This window comes from Micromys minutus (assembly GCF_963924665.1).
Source record: "Micromys minutus genome assembly, chromosome: 12".
Lineage (NCBI taxonomy): Eukaryota > Metazoa > Chordata > Mammalia > Rodentia > Muridae > Micromys > Micromys minutus.
In genome coordinates, this window is record NC_137981.1 from 47,746,059 (window position 1) to 47,762,302 (window position 16,244).

The 16,244-nt window shown below is 36.8% G+C and overlaps 1 protein-coding gene across 2 annotated transcripts in view; it reads left to right on the top strand.

Annotated features, from left to right (window-relative positions):
* RB1 (RB transcriptional corepressor 1) overlaps positions 1-16,244 on the top strand; it is a 129,964-nt gene that overhangs the window by 38,379 nt on the left and 75,341 nt on the right. For both annotated transcript variants that reach the window (XM_080925950.1, XM_080925951.1), the window contains exons 6-12: positions 623-690; positions 2,934-3,044; positions 6,436-6,578; positions 7,850-7,927; positions 11,139-11,248; positions 12,129-12,206; positions 15,633-15,720. In XM_080925950.1, the coding sequence (XP_080782076.1) occupies positions 623-690; positions 2,934-3,044; positions 6,436-6,578; positions 7,850-7,927; positions 11,139-11,248; positions 12,129-12,206; positions 15,633-15,720 (676 nt within the window). The remainder of the gene's footprint in view (positions 1-622; positions 691-2,933; positions 3,045-6,435; positions 6,579-7,849; positions 7,928-11,138; positions 11,249-12,128; positions 12,207-15,632; positions 15,721-16,244) is intronic.

Consider the following 16,244-nt stretch of genomic DNA (forward strand, 5'->3'; position numbering starts at 1 on the left):
TACAGGCACCAGGCACACAAGTAGTGCACGAACACACATATAGGTAAAATACTCATCCTCATAAAAAAATCTCATTACGAATCCTTAATTATCTTGAAAATTTGTACTGTGGCCTGGAACAGTGTGTCAGTGTTCTTCTCTGTGAACAGCTCAAGCAGTCCTGGAGATCGCTGCCCCAAAGCATTGGCATTGAAATGATCGATAGAAATGGAAATTGTGCACATATTAATTGATATAAACCTGTCAGTTCTAATGAATGATCACTTTATGGAAAATTATCAAGGCATTGTTACATTGATAAAATATGAGCCACATAATCTTTTTGTTTACATTGTCCATTTTAATTAAAAAAACAGAGCAAACAAGTATAAAGGTAATTAGAAGCAAATCAGTGTACCCTGGGCTTTATATAGTTTTAGATTAGAATAAATATTTTGGTAGGCACATCAAATGAAGTGGATAAATTGAGTTTAGGTACAGACTGTGTATTTAAAGAGGGTTGCATTCCCTTATGTATTTATTTAACTCAAGTCTATAATTAAAAACAAAAGCTACCCAAAAGAAAAGCTGGAAAACTTTGTTAGTGTCTAATTTTTTTTATTGCTTTGTATTTGTTTACCAGGTTATCTACTGAAATAAATTCTATGTTGGTGCTAAGAATCTCTTGGATTACTTTTTTACTCGCTAAAGGTAAATTTGCTGATGTGTCAAATATAATGATTAAATTTTCATTTAGAATAATACAAAAAATATTTAATTAATAAATCTACTGTATTCTCTGTATGGCTTATTAACTGCAAAGCATTTTATGATTATGGTAATAGGACATCATTACTTTTGAGCTAATGATCTTCCTGCCTGACATCCCAGGTACTGGGAGTTCACTGTAATGCAGGAGCACTGTTTGTTAGATATTCTCTTCCTATTAGGGTCTAAGATTTTTCTCTCCCTTTTATGATCTTACTTTTTTTTTTTTTTTTTTGAGTGTACTTTTCTCCTTCATATTACTGGTTTTCTCCGAGGTAGTTTAACATGTAGTTACTTTGTATCCCCCATAGAATTACAGTGTGCTGTAAACAGAAATTATATACTATCTGGCAGAAGGGAAGGGCGAGGCTAGAGAATTCATTTTAAATGCTATGAGCCTTAAACATTGATTTTAATAAAAATCATGTTAATATTTAAAAAAAATGCTATGAGCCTTTGCAGTTCTGAGTCTTTGTAAGATACATTTTATACTCTCCTCTTTTCCCAATCAGCACAGTGTGCTGGGATCTCTGCAGCCATCACTGTTTACTTTCCCATAGCAGTTACTTCTCCCTCTAAGTCAGAAGATGAGAAAGATAAGCATTCTGCTACCAAGTGTTACAGATTTGGTACTGCCTCTGCTGGCGCCTGGCTAATGTGTGTTCCTTTCAGAATGTTGTTTAGGAGGGGAGAGGTTGTTTCACCTAGCTTTGCTCTTCTTATTTGGATATATGCCTGATAGCAATCTTCATCCCTGTTTCTTTGCTAGCATTAGCTTTTAGTTAACATACAAATGAATGTGTTTATAGTGACATTTTCAAGCCATTTATTTTTACTTTGCTGTCTACACTCCTGTGATGTTTCTTTACTGAATTCATTGCAAAGATATACTCTACCATATGGATTGAAAATGTCTACCAGATGGAGGGTAATTAATCTTCTCACATATTTGGGAGTTTCAATATTCATTGTCATCATCACTAGCTTAGCAGATACCCAGAAGAGAGAAAGTGGATCAAATCAAACTTTTCCTTTATTTAAAATTTTGTTTATTTATTTTTATCTTCTATGTATATGAATGTTTTGCTTGCATATATGTATCTACATGTTTGCTGGGTTCCCGTGGAGGTTAGAGAGGGCATTACCTGTCCCAATATGGGAATTACAGACACTTGGTGCTGAGAACCTAATGTGGATCGACTGCAAGGACAGCAAGTTCTATTAACCAGACATTAGAAGAGGGCATCAGATCCCAGTACAGATGGTTGTGAGCTGCCATGTGGTTTCTGGGATTTGAACTCAGGACCTCTGGAAGAGCAGTAGGTGCTCTTAACCACTGAGTTTTTTGATGGTTTTAAATATTTGACAGGGTGTTAAACTGAGCATATGAGATATTTTGAGTATTTTGAATAACAGACTAGCATGCATTGTGCTTCAGCTGGGTTTGGAAAATATGCATTCTGCAAGTCATTACCAAAATAGGAAGTAAATTTCACAAAAACAATGTCAGATGATTTTAATAAGAATTAATTATTGGGGCTGGAGAGATGGCTCAGCAGTTAGGAGCACTGACCTTCCAGAGGTTCCGAGTTCAGTTCCCAGCAACCACATGGTGGCTCACAACCATCTCTAATGAGATCTAATGTCCTTTTCTGGTGTGTCTGAAGAGAGTAATAGTATACATAAAATAAATAAATAAGTCTTTAAAAATTATTATAATCCTTAATCTTTAAAATTTAGAGGGTAGATTAACATTATCCAATTTTATAACTCCATTTATTTTTTAAATCTTAGTTTTATTTTATTTCATGTAAAAAAGAGAAATTATGTTTGTAGTGATTAGCAAATGAATGAGCATATGAATCTATTACTACACACATTTTTATCTAATTTGAAGGTACCAATCTGTAAATTTTCCTTAAAATGAGAATTCTGAGGCTGGTGAGACAGCTTTGCATGTCAAAGCACTTGCCAGCAGCCTGGCTGCTTGAGTTTGTCACCGAACCCACAAAGAAAAGAGCACCAGCCCCTGCAGGTGGTCCTTTGACTGACACATGTGCATTGTGGTACATGCACACATACAAACGTGTTTACAAACATGCAAATATATTCCACACATAGGTAAATAATAAATGATAGATACATATAATTAATAATTTTTAAATGTGTATCTTTTTCCTTTTTAGGAGAAATATTACAGATGGAGGATGATCTGGTGATCTCATTTCAGTTAATGTTGTGTGTAGTTGACTATTTTATTAAGTTCTCACCTCCTGCACTACTCAGAGAACCATACAGTAAGTACTGTAAACAAAGCAGTGCTCCTCTCCTTTCCTACAGCAGTTACGTTCTAACTGTCTATAGGTCTGGGCTAGTCCTAAAATTGAGGACGAGGAGACATTAATCAGGTGTGGGCTTGGTCTTTGCTCTCAGCTTTGCTTTACTGTGGCCGTATCTGATGAGATGAACTTACTGAGAGAAAAGGTGGCTTTGGCTCACTGTTTGGGAGGTTCCAGTGCAGTCAGTTGGCTCCTTTGTTTTGAGCCTGTGGTGAAGGGGTAGATGCACACAGTGGAGTAAAGTTGTTTACCTTGAGTAGGAAAAGGTTGAAAGTGAGAGATAGGAAAAGGTCTGTGCCACATTTTCCTTCAAGGGATGAACCCCTAGTAATCCTCTAACTGGTTAGACTTTGGTGATAGCTGCAGTCTGGAGTCCAAGACTTCAGCACATGGGCTGCACATTTCCAGACACAAACTACAGCAACCTTCAAGTACTAGAAACTATAGAAGAATAGAAAAGATAAAGTGTCGAATAAATAATTAAGAATAAGTAGTGAGTTTTCTGGGTTAATTAAAACAAAGCAAATTATTTTGGAAGGTCTGGCAATGTGGGAGTTTTTACAGAGCCAGCGAGATGTGCAAGCCTAACAACCCGAGTCTTATCTCCAGAATTTGTGGTGGAAGAAGAAAACTGACTTCTGAAAGTTGTCCTTTGACCTCCACAGGTGTGTCCTGGTATCCCCACATGTTCATGCACACAACAGATACACATACATACACACATACATCATCATCATCTTGATAATATAATAATAATAAAAAATTAAACAAGGGCAAGAAAAGTGGCTTAGTGGTTAAGAGTGCATACTGCTCTTACAAAGGACCTGAGTTCAGTTCCCAGCACCCATGTTGGGTGGTTCACAGCCTCCTGTAACTTCATCTCCAGGGAGATCTAATACCCTCTCTGGACTCTTTAAGCACTGCCATCACTTAAATATATCCCTCTCACCCCTCACACCACACACACACACACACACACACACACACACACACACACACACACACAAACTTAAAAATAAAGTAAATAATTAAAAAAATAATTTAAAAATTAAAAAAATTGTAGCCGTGGAAAGCCAATCAATAGCATAGAAAAGAAAAAATTTGAATAAGTTTGAAGAGTAGGCAAGGTTGGGGAAAGGCTTTCCTCGAAGGAATAGGGGGAGCAGATCAAATAATATTGACTATCGTACGTTGTATGACTGACTTTCTTATCTGAACAGTAGTTGTTACTGTTTCAGTGGGTGATGAGAAAGTTAGAAAATACATTTCAGTACAAGTAACTCTTGCTGGTATAGTTAGCCAACATTAAGCAAAGATGTGTAAATAAGTCTGTTTCTTGGACTAGAAATATTTCTCTTGGTCACCTCAAGAATAGGACCTTGAATCACTTCTATGCTATAGAAAACATAAACTTGTCTATGGACACACTGCTTGCTGGCTGTTGGATGATAGAAGTATGCTAAAGACAACAGATGAAGACGTCACATCTGAAGGACGTGATGAAGAGGCTGAAATGGGGAAGCCTAATTCATCTCTGTGAACAGTGACCTCATGGGAAAACAATATGGAACTTTCCTGTTTCTCTGTCTCACAGTCTTTCTATCCCCTCTTCTGCAAGGGTCATTGAGCCTTAAGGACTAGAGTGTTTTGTAGGTGTATCCATTGGGACTGGGCTTCACAGCCCTACATTGTTGATTGGTTGTAATTTTCTGTAATGGTCTCTGTCTGTGACAAAGAGAAGTTTCTTAATAAGGAGTAAAGACTAACTTATCTGTGGTATAAGGACAAATGTTTATAGATCGTTAATAGGGATTATACTGGTCTAATAAAGTGGGGGTTTTAGGTTCTCCTTCAAGATCTGTAAGTCTTAGGTAGTTGGCTAGGTTTCAAGTATCAGGCATGGCTTCCTTATTGTTGAGTGAGTCTTAAGTTCAACTAGAGAGCTGGGTCAGAATGGTAGGTATGTTTTAGCTTTTGAGTATTTTCCACACTGATTTCTAGACTATATATATAATCACCTGTATTCTTTAATATCTGAGCCTACCCAGTTGGTCAGTAATGCTCCAAATAATACCAATTATTTAAGAAATCAGTTTCTATGTTTATCTTTATTTTTATAAAGATCACACTTTAGAATTGTATTTTATTGGTATAATTTGTGTGTGAGGGGCGTTGTAGTGTGACTGATCAAAGGACAACTTTAGAATCAGTTCTGTTTTTATGTTTGTGTGAGTCACACAGTTCAAACTCAGGGTGTCACGCATGGGTGCCCCTGGCCTTTATTCATGATTCCTCTTGTTGTATACTTATACTTTATACTGGATTTTTTTTTTTTTTTTTTACAATATGCACTGGTGTTTTGCCAGCATGTATACTTGCCTGGTGCTTGTGGAGGCCAGAAGAGGGCATCCTCTCCCCTGGAACTGAGCAGATAATTATGGATTCTGGGGATTGATCTTGAGTATTCTGACTGAGCAGCCAGGATTCCTAACTACTTAGCCATTTCTCCAGCCCCTACACTACAAGTGGGAGAATTATGTGTGGGCCTGTGTATGAAAATTAAAGGACAGACTCCAGGAGTCAGTTCTTTCCTCCACTGAACGGGGATTGAACTGAGCTATCAACCTTGTCAACAAGTGTCTTTGCCACTGAGCAATATCATTAGCCTAGGAAATATTTTTGATCATATATACTGAGTAAAATACACTTATAAGTAACTTATAAATAATTTTGTCAGTCTTTTTCTGGGTTTATGGGATATAGCTTTGGGGGTATGAGATTTGGAGTAAAAGAAAAATGTGGGTTGTAAAAACTTGTAGCAGTGTATACATCACAACAGATATTCAAGGACAGTCTTTGGCTCAGTAATAGAGTGTTTTTGTAGCATGCATAAAGACCCTGGATTTTATTGCCAGCACTTCAAAACAAAGGGTGTCCCAATAGGCATGAATTGATAAATAAAAATGTTATTATAGACTAAACCATAATAAAGAGAATAGAATTCCACCAGGATTATTTCTGATGTCCTAATTATAATTACAGTGTGTCATTATTTTATAATTTTTTAATTTTACTTATTTTGAAAATAGGCCTCATGTGGCCTAGGCTGGCTTTGACTTCACTGTGTAGACAGTGGTGGTATTCAATTTTGATTCTCTCTCCCCTTCTCAAATGCTGGGATTATGAGTATATATCAGCACTGCTGGAATATGTGGTGCTGGGAATTGAACCCAGGGTATCATGCTTTTCTGGTCAAGTACTCTACCAACTTAGTTACACCCACAGCCCAATTTCATTAATGTTGAATATGGAATACACAATTGTTTTATCTAATTTACCGTTTTTACAGAAACAGCTGTAATACCCATTAATGGTTCACCTCGAACACCCAGAAGAGGTCAGAACAGGAGTGCTCGGATAGCAAAGCAACTAGAAAATGATACAAGAATTATTGAAGTTCTCTGTAAGGAACACGAGTGTAATATAGATGAGGTAATTTCTCTTACACTTTATTTGAAACAGCTGAAGCATATATATATATGTGAAAGGTCTACCTGACAGTACATATTTTTAGTTGTGAGCATACTTTTTTTTTTTTTTAAGTAGGACCACTTCTATTTTATAGGAACAAAATTCTTGGAAAAAATTAGTTTCGTATTTTCTTACTTTGCTTAAAAGAAAATAGCTCCCTTTTGGAATCACTGAATGTGATAGTTTTCAAGTATATTACTCTTCTATTCCATTGCATTTATTAATTCCCTAGTGTTTAAAACACCTTGCCAAGAAACTACAGTATTTCACTTCCATGAAACAAAAGTGACCTAACATTCATTTTGTTTGTTTTTCTATTCTCTTTCCAAATACTATATCAGATGTTAATAACTATTGGGGAGAATTTAAGCACATCTACAGTAATTGTTTTCAAGAATCCAGGATTTGGAATTGAAAGGATTTTTATAAATAGTGTACCCCACTTTCTTACAGTAATGAGTAAACATGTTTCCAGAGTCTGGTTGCTTGTCACTCACTGAACCTTTAGAGTAGAGACATGTCGTTCAGGCTCTCTGTTCATTCTGTACATTCTCTCTCACAGTTTGTTTATTAAAATTGTCTATCATTCATCATCATGTGTGAAGCGTTACTTCTTTCGAATTTATTCTTAGAATTTAGGATTTTACATATTTATTATTCAAGTATAGCTAATAAAAACTAATACTTTAATTGATACTTGATAGCATTTATGGATATATAACTAGTGGCTAATTTTACTAATTGATTAACTACTAAATATCTTAGGTAAGTGGGAACAAATTAGAAAATCAAAATACTAAGTGCTTCTTAGACTTAATTCCTGTATTAATTCCTATTTGTTAGAACAAAAAAAAAGCTTGGAACAGGAAGTTAGGTTAAGAAAAGCAGTTGGTTAAAAATTTTATAGTACATTGCGTGTGTAGAGCAACCAGTAATCTAAATATGTATCATAAGAGCCATTGTAAGGTGTTGGTTTCAATGGCTTCTCATGCCATTAGTCCCATTTCACTAACAGTTTTCCACTTAAATTCTGTTTTATGAAATAATTATTTAAAAAGTAAACAATTGAATCAGTTATAAAATAATATCATTAATATGAATGTAATATAAGTAGCAGTTAATACTGATAGTGTGAATAGTGACTGGGACTAGATTTTATTTTGTTTTAAATTGTAATATATTATATTACTGTATAATTTTAGATTTATATATTCAAATGTTTTATTTTTCAGGTGAAAAATGTTTATTTCAAAAACTTTATACCTTTTATAAATTCACTTGGAATTGTATCATCTAATGGACTTCCAGAGGTAATTTGAAAGAAAATTCAATTAAAATTAGTATGTTTTGTTTGAGTCTACAAGACTCTCATGGAAATATACATGAGTTCTTATATCTTGAGGAGGGCTATCCCATCCAAACCGGGGCAGGTGAATTTCTTGCCACACTGCTCTGAGGTGCTGTGACTTCTGAGCTGACGGTGTTCTATGCAAGATGGCTTTTCAAGTGACTGAACCTTGTCGATTCAAAGGCTCAATGGTGTGGTGTAGCAGACCCTGTAAAACTGAACAGCACATTTCTTATAAGACTGAGATACAGGGCAGAAGAGTGCTCACTGAGGAACTTGGGGAGCAAGAAGGGACCTGGTCTTTTTTGTCTTTGTTTGCTTTGTCTTTGTTTTTGGAGACAGGGTTTCTCTGTGTAGCCATTGCTTATTCTGTAGACCGGGTTGTCTGTAAATTCAGAGATCTGTCCTCTTCTACCTCCTAAGTGCTGGGATTGAAGGCATGAGCCACCATCTGGGACCTGGACTTTCAGTAGTCTTCGTCCTACCTTAGTCATTAGAAACCTGCTCTTCTCGACCCTAAGAAAAGGGTTAATTTCAATGGGTACCTTAAGAGAAACTTTACATTTTTAGTATTGCACATATAATTGCCAGTCAGATTGGTGGTGACTAATCTTAGCCATGGGTTAGTAACCATTCTGCCCAGTATATTTATGTAGGGTAACATACAGTTTGCATTATTCTACTTTTTTTTTATAATGCAGGTTTTGTTCCCTCAGGATTAAGAATTGACTTTGAAAGCCACAGAAAAGGCTGGATCGTGTAGTCCACTAATAGAGTACCCGCCTAAGCATGTTCAACAACAGTGACGACAAACTGAACTCGGGAAAAAAACACTTCAGGGCTCAAATGTATAGAATGTGTGTTTAATATGAGCAGGATTCTTGGTTCTTCCCTAGAACACTAGAAGGAAGGATAAAAAATTCACAGCAGACTCTTGAACACTGTTTTTAAAGCATGGTTCTAGTAAGAGCACTGAAACAATTTGTTATTGGTTTTAAATACTGATATGACCACAAGTGAAAAGTTCTACTCAGAACACAAAGTATTTTAAAAGGTTGTCTAAAATTACCTTAATACTCTGCATACAGTAATATGTCTTTATGACATAAATTAATTTTGTGCTTAGATGTTGTCCTGCAGATATCTTTTTTCATATTTTTTAAAATTTTTCTTTCTTTTTCATTTGAATTCTGTTTTTTGTTTATGCTCTTTCTTTCTTTTTTTTTTTTTTTTAAACAAACCCTTGTTTTGAGGGCTGACTTTGAGGGAGCTGTTCTGCTACACATAAAACCCCAACCCAGAAGAAGGTTATCTACGAATGTTTTTTTTTTTTTAACAACTTTATTTTACAAAACAAAGATAACTGTACAGATTTTAAGCATTTTTTGCATAAAATTATACAATACATTTTTGTCAGTTCTTTTTTTTTTTTTAAAGGTTTGATAGTGTGATAAAGATCCCACCAGTAACAATGAGCAGAAAGTACATGTAAAACAAGATGCAACCTGGAAATAGTCAAAGTTTTCTTGGTGTGTAAAGATTTTTTTTTTTTTTACAATGAGCAGACAGTACATGTAATACAGGGTGCAACCCGGAATTTGTCAATGTGTTCTTGGTGGGTAAGGATTGAGCATGACTATTTTTTTTTTGTTTTGTTTTGTTTTCTTTATCTCTTGGACTTCATACAGTCTGTGAGTTGTTTCTGGGGCAGTCCGAGCCTCTGGGGTTAGCATCCCACTATCAGTGACTGCATATTATGTCTGTTCTTTTGTGACTGGGTTATCTCACTCAGGATGATATTCTCTAGATGCAGTCATTTTCTTAAGAATTTGGTTAAGTCATTGTTTCTGGTGGCTGAGTAGTATTCCATTGTGTAAATGTACCACAAATTTTGTATCCATTCATCTTCTGAAGGACATCTGGGTTCCTTCCAGCTTCTGGCTATTATAAATAGAGATGCTATGAACATTGTGGTGCATATATCTTTGTTGTGTACTAAGGTGTCTCTGGGGTATATGCCCAGAAGTGGAATAGCTGGGTCTTCAGGTAGTATTATGTCCAATTTTCTGAGGTATTGCCAGACTGATTTCCAGAGTGGTTGTATTAGCTTGCAACCCCACCAACAGTGGAGAAGTGTTCCTATTTCTCCGCAGCCTCGCCAGCATCTGCTGTCATCTGAGTTTTGGATCTTGGCCAATCTGACTGGTGTGAGGTGGACTCTCAGGGTTGTTTTGATTTGCATTTCCCTGATGGCTAAGGATGTCTACGAATGGTTTAGCTCCAGGTTCCACACGAATGTCCGTGTTAAGCCTGTCGGGTGAGAGGGCGGCTCCCTTTTCGGCCACTCCTCATTTCCCGGGATGAATGGCTCCCCGCCTGGACCCCAGTCCCAATGCCCAACAGGGGGACCCGCGCCACACTCGGGGCACGCCCTGGGGATCCGCTGGACAGGGACCGGACGGACATGGATGGACAGGGACCGGGCTATCCGGGGGGCCAACTGAGTATCCTTTGGCCCTGCCTTCATTCCACCTGTGTGGGATTCTGACTTAGAAGTGTTCAGTCATAATCCCACAGATGGTAGCTTCGCCCCATTGACTCCTTAGCCAAGCACAAACACTAAATGTCTGAACCTGCAGTTCCTCTCATACTGAGCAGGATTGCCATGGCAACAACACGTCATCAGCAGGGTAAAAGTAACCTGTCTCATGACAGTCTAAACCCAGCTCACGTTCCCTATTAGTGGGTGAACAATCCAGCGCTTGAATTCTGCTTCACAATGATAGGAAGAGCCGACTATCTCAGTTTTATATGCCAGTATTACAAAATTTAAAAAGTCTAAAATATTAAATGTTTTTGGTTCTAAACATGTTTGGGTAGGAAATGTTCAACCTGTGATGACTGTTTTTGTGTTCAACACTGTTTTGTGGCATTGATGATCCTTATCTAGCTAAAATTCTAATAAGCAATATATATATATAATAATAATAAAAAATAATATTGAAGTTTATGTGTAATATTCTTTAGTTCACTTCTAGACTGCTGTTTGGATCTGGACTCAGTATGTTTTAAAATTAAATGTGCATAGTATAAAAGTTCTTTAATGAAATCTACTTGTGTATTCTAAGAGACATAACACAAAAAAGAATAATTGCCAATTTCTTTCTTTTGAGGTTGAAAGTCTTTCCAAACGATACGAAGAAGTTTATCTTAAAAACAAAGATTTAGATGCAAGACTATTTTTGGATCATGATAAAACACTTCAGACAGATCCTATAGACAGGTATTGCAATGACTTATTTTATATACTGGCATGCTCTTTATTTGGATTAACAATTTCTCAGATATGTTACATAGATTTTTATTAATTTAGGAATCATTTAACATCTTTTGTAGCAGATTATTCTTAAATATCTTTGTCTAGTGCAAAATAACAAAAAGAGATTTAGTATAAATTATTTCTTATGATAGTTTTCTGATTTTTGCCTTGGTTTGTTTTGTGAGCTAGATGTGTTTTAAGTGTGTACCAAAAGAAAATGGTTGACCTAATTAGTTTACTCAAGAGGTTTCTCTTTTACTCCAGCCTTTGTATATAATGTCGCTTAATTGATATTTCAAACAGTATTTTAAGAAAAAATATCCTCTTATTAAGTAAGATTTCTGAAATAGGGAATGGCTGGGAGTAATTATAGTTTGTAACTGTCCATCTGTAAAGCTAATTTGACTCTTTAAGAAGAATTATTTTACTGTGAAATTAAAACATGTAATTTAGGAGTTAAACACAGTAAAATGTTTGTAGTTCTAAGTAGAAATGAAATCTTTGGTAGCATAGTGCACTGAAAAATGGGATCTGCAGTGTTTCAGGATCCCACACAGCTCAGCTGTTAGCACCACCAGCCGGAAAGCCTCTCTCTCCAGCGCGTTGTACTCAGTGGCTGGTACGCGGCCTTGCTGTAAGCGTGTGGAAGGAGACCCATGCTGAAGAGTGATGGTGACAAAAGTCACACAAGCAGCCCTTATTTCACAGAGCTTACCTGGGAGCAGCCTCTCTGTGGTGCTCCAAACAACAGGAGTCCCTCAGTGTTGCTTATTACTAAGTAACAGCTGCTTTTGATGCGTAAAGACACTAAGTCTCAGTGTGAGTCACACTGCTTTTCCTTTAGTTTTGAAACAGAGAGAACACCAAGAAAAAGCAACCCAGATGAAGAGGCAAACATGGTGACTCCACACACTCCAGTTAGGTATGCCTTTTCCTGGTTCCAGTTTTCATTGTAATTGTTTATTCAGTATATAAGTGCTTCAGACTTGCTCTTTGTTCGACTTTGTGTTTGCACAGCATGTAACAAATATATATATGGAAGACTGTTTTTGTCGTTTTATGACCTGCTTAGGTTACAAATATAACTTGGTTGTATTTGTAATTTTGTGTATAAAGAACATAACTTAAAACGTATGTTTCACTCAGAAAGGAGAAGCATCCACATTTGATGTTACATGACCTGGAGTTATTTTTGTGTCCCTTCCTCACTCATATCCCATGTTGGTATTAATGATCAGATCCAGCTGAATATTCCACATGCTTTCGTCCATTTCTGTCCACTCTCACCAGCTTTGGGGAAGGCAGCTCTGTTCCTGAGTTTGTGCAGCACCTAACTGACAGTGTCGTTCATTCTACCACTGTTGCTTTCTCCTACCAATGAGTCTGCTTTCCACAGGGCCTGCAAACAGTAGTCTATGAATGTAAATCAGATTGTGTGTGTGACTGCTGCTTAACCCCTTTGATTACTTCTAGTTGCATTTAGAATAAAAGTGAATTCCTAAACAACCCCTAAGACCTTACATGACCCATTTTCTGTTGCCTGGGCAACCTCATTTTGTCCTTGATTACTCTGTTGGCCGCACACTGGTCTTTTTTCAATTTTTGAATTGTCAGACCTCTTTTGTACTTGAAAGCCTTCATACTTGACATTCTTTCTTGAAATTCTACTTTCTATGGACTGCCATCTGCTCTTCCTTTATGTTCACAATATAACCATAAACCCATTTATTTACATGTTTTTCACTCCAAACAACAGCTTTTAAGTTGCTTTCCATATGGACCATGGGTTTTTATTTACAGTTTTAATAATTAAGACCTGTCATGGTGCTTGTTACATTGTAAGAAAGCAGCGATACATATCAGCTCACAGTAGATATGTAAACAGGCTCACTTTAGTAACACAATTGTATGAAACTCTGTCTCCACTCAGTTTTACCAAGAGGTAATATTATATAAAGAGGCACTGAAATGTGGCCCAGCATAATGGATCTGGGAACTAGTAGCTGCTCTGTACTGATTGTAAGATGGGGGAATAAACTGCAAGATTGGAAAACAAGTATTAACTAGTATGTCGTCCTCACATACTGTAACTAGTGCATGATGTGACCTGTGTTTTAAATCAGTCCTAAACACATGCAAGCATAAAAATAGATTTGATTTTTCAGAGAAGTTGTTTTTGTTTGTTTGTTGTTTTCCTGTGATCAAATTCAAGACTTTGCCACATACCAGGCAGGTGCTCTGCCATGGCGCTGCATCCCAGCCCAGACTATTTTTACAACGTCACCTGTCAGTGGTTCATGAGGGAAGACTGAGTACAGACAAGTTAGAAATAGTTCTGTCAGTGCATCCTAGTGCTTAGACCAGAGTGCCGATGAGAATGACCTGAGGAATTCTCTCCTCTGTGCCTCTCTCTGCACTGACCTATTGGACTAGTTCAGCTGAAACATGCCAAAGGACTGAACCAGGTCAGTAGTGGTGGGAGTGAAGGAGAGGCAGGTGTGATCAGTGTGATGCATTCATGTTTCACACATTAACCTTAACAGAATTTATGCAGGTACCTAGTAAGAAGTGAGATACAAAGCACCTTCTGATCGGGGAATTACCAGGGCAAGTTAAAAACATAAAAATGCATGCATCTGCCCAAAGCCAGGAAGGAAGTGAGGAATGGAGTCCTAAGAACCAGATAGAAGTTATGCTACAGTGAGTTCCTGTGGCTTGGAGCCTAGAGCATAAGCCCAAGAATCTGAGCAAGGTACCAGTATCAAGAAAAGAATAAGTGCTTGGGTCAGATGCTTCAAACAAGTCTGCAATTTTGTTTTTAGTCGTTGGTCATTTGTGGCATTGGTCATTGTTACTTAGATATATCTCTAGTAGCGATAAAATGTAGTGTGTGTGAGATGTGAAGTAAAGAGAAACCTGAGAATATGGCATGTTTTATATTTAAATCAGCCTTTCAGCCCTAAACACTTAGTGGGTTTGTTGCATCCTCATACAATTTCTCAAGTGCAGCTATAACACCAATCTTTCCTATATTTGTAAACACAAGTGAATGTCTGCATGCAAAGTTGTAGAACTGTGGAGACACTTAGACAGTGGCAAATTTATGCTTTAGCAATAGTGACTTTTAAAATATTTATTTTATGTACATAAGCACACTATCACTCTCTCCGACACACACCAGAAGAGGACCTTGGATTCCCATTACAGATGGTTGTGAGACACCATGTAGTTGCTGGGAATTGAACTCAGGACCTCTGGAAGAACAGACAGTGTGCTCTTAACCACTGATTCATCTCTCCAGCCCCAGCAATAGGGACTTTTAAAGTTACTCAAAACCTTCTTCTCCTCCCTTGAAGGAGTAACAAAGGCTCTTTTAATTCTTCATATGAGTTTCTAAATATTTTACTGTCTTTATTTGAAAGTGTATAAGTGGTCCTTTATTGTAATCTCCACATTTTGGAGGCTGAACCAAGAGGGTTGTTGCAAGCTTGAAGCTAGCCTGTACTATACAGTGAGGTCCTGTCTTGGAGAATGGGGTAGTAACACTTAATTGTAATATGTTCTTGAAAGAATAGCATTTTGATGTCAGTTATGTATCCATATAATATAAAATTATATGGTATGTTTTCTGGAAAAAGTCATTAGTTTGACAAATAATTCTCTGTCAAGTGTGTTGGTACTTAGTTTTATTAGTAAGTGCATCAGTTCTGTAATTATACTTAATAACACTACCTTTCTAAAAGACCTAAGTAAGTTGTAATTTTAAAAGTATACATGCTAAGGGTATTTCATTTTATTTATATAAGGTCTTATTTCAGGGAACTTCTTCAAGGTACATGTGATACATGCTATGTAATGATATGCTTAACAGTGAATTCTTACTAGTGTTCCTATTATTCATAATTGTTTTGGCTATCCTGAGTCTTTTGGATTGGCATATGAATTTTAATTTCTGCAAAGAAGTGCATTGGGATTGTGATGAGGGTTCCATTTAATCTATAATGATCATTCATAAGCCCATGTTCCCACATTCACCTAACTTTTGACAAAGGCCAAAATATACCCCAAAGAAAAGACAGCATCTTTAACAAGCACTACTGGACACTTGCAGAAAAATGAAACTAGTCCATATCTTGTACCTTGCACAGAATTCATCCAGGTTCCTGGGGTGAGTTTCCCCTGCCTTTGCTTCCTTCAGTGGAATGTAATTTAGGATGTGTAATCCAAATAAACCCTTTCTCTCCACCCCTGCCAAAAGATATGCTTAACGTATGTGATAGTTGTATTGCATTCTTTCTTGTTTTTTTTTCTTAGTTGCTAATGCTTTTTTCTGTATTTTCTTCTCTAGGACTGTTATGAATACCATTCAACAGTTAATGGTGATTTTAAATTCTGCAAGTGATCAGCCATCAGAAAATCTGATTTCCTATTTCAATGTAAGCCATATGTAAAATATCACTTGTAATATCTTAAAATAAATTAAAATTAGAAACTAAAGTACTAAGTGTATTTTAAAACACTTATTTTTTTATCCAAAAATGTACTTATTTGGTATTTTCTTTGTTGCTTTTTAAACTGCTTCAGATTTGATGATTATTTTATTTAAATATTGTTAGTTTTTTTTATGTTCATTACTTTCCTTGCAACTGAGGCACTTCCCTCTAAGACATTCTCTTTTTGCAGTTTCTTCCCTCCTTCTCTTCCTTCCTTTCTTCCTTCTCTTTCTTCCTTCCCTCCTTCCTTCCTTTCCTCCTTCCTTTCCCTCCCTCCTTCTCTTTCCTCCCTCCTCTTCCCTCCCTCCTCCCCTCCTTTCCTCCTCCCCTCCTTCCTCCTCCCCTCCCAACTTCCTTCCTTCTTACCCTCCTTCCTTCTCTTCCATCCCTCCCTCCCTCCCTTCCTCCTTTCTTCCTTTCTTCATTTCTGTCTTTCTCTTTCTCTCTCTCTTTTTAAAATATTGTCT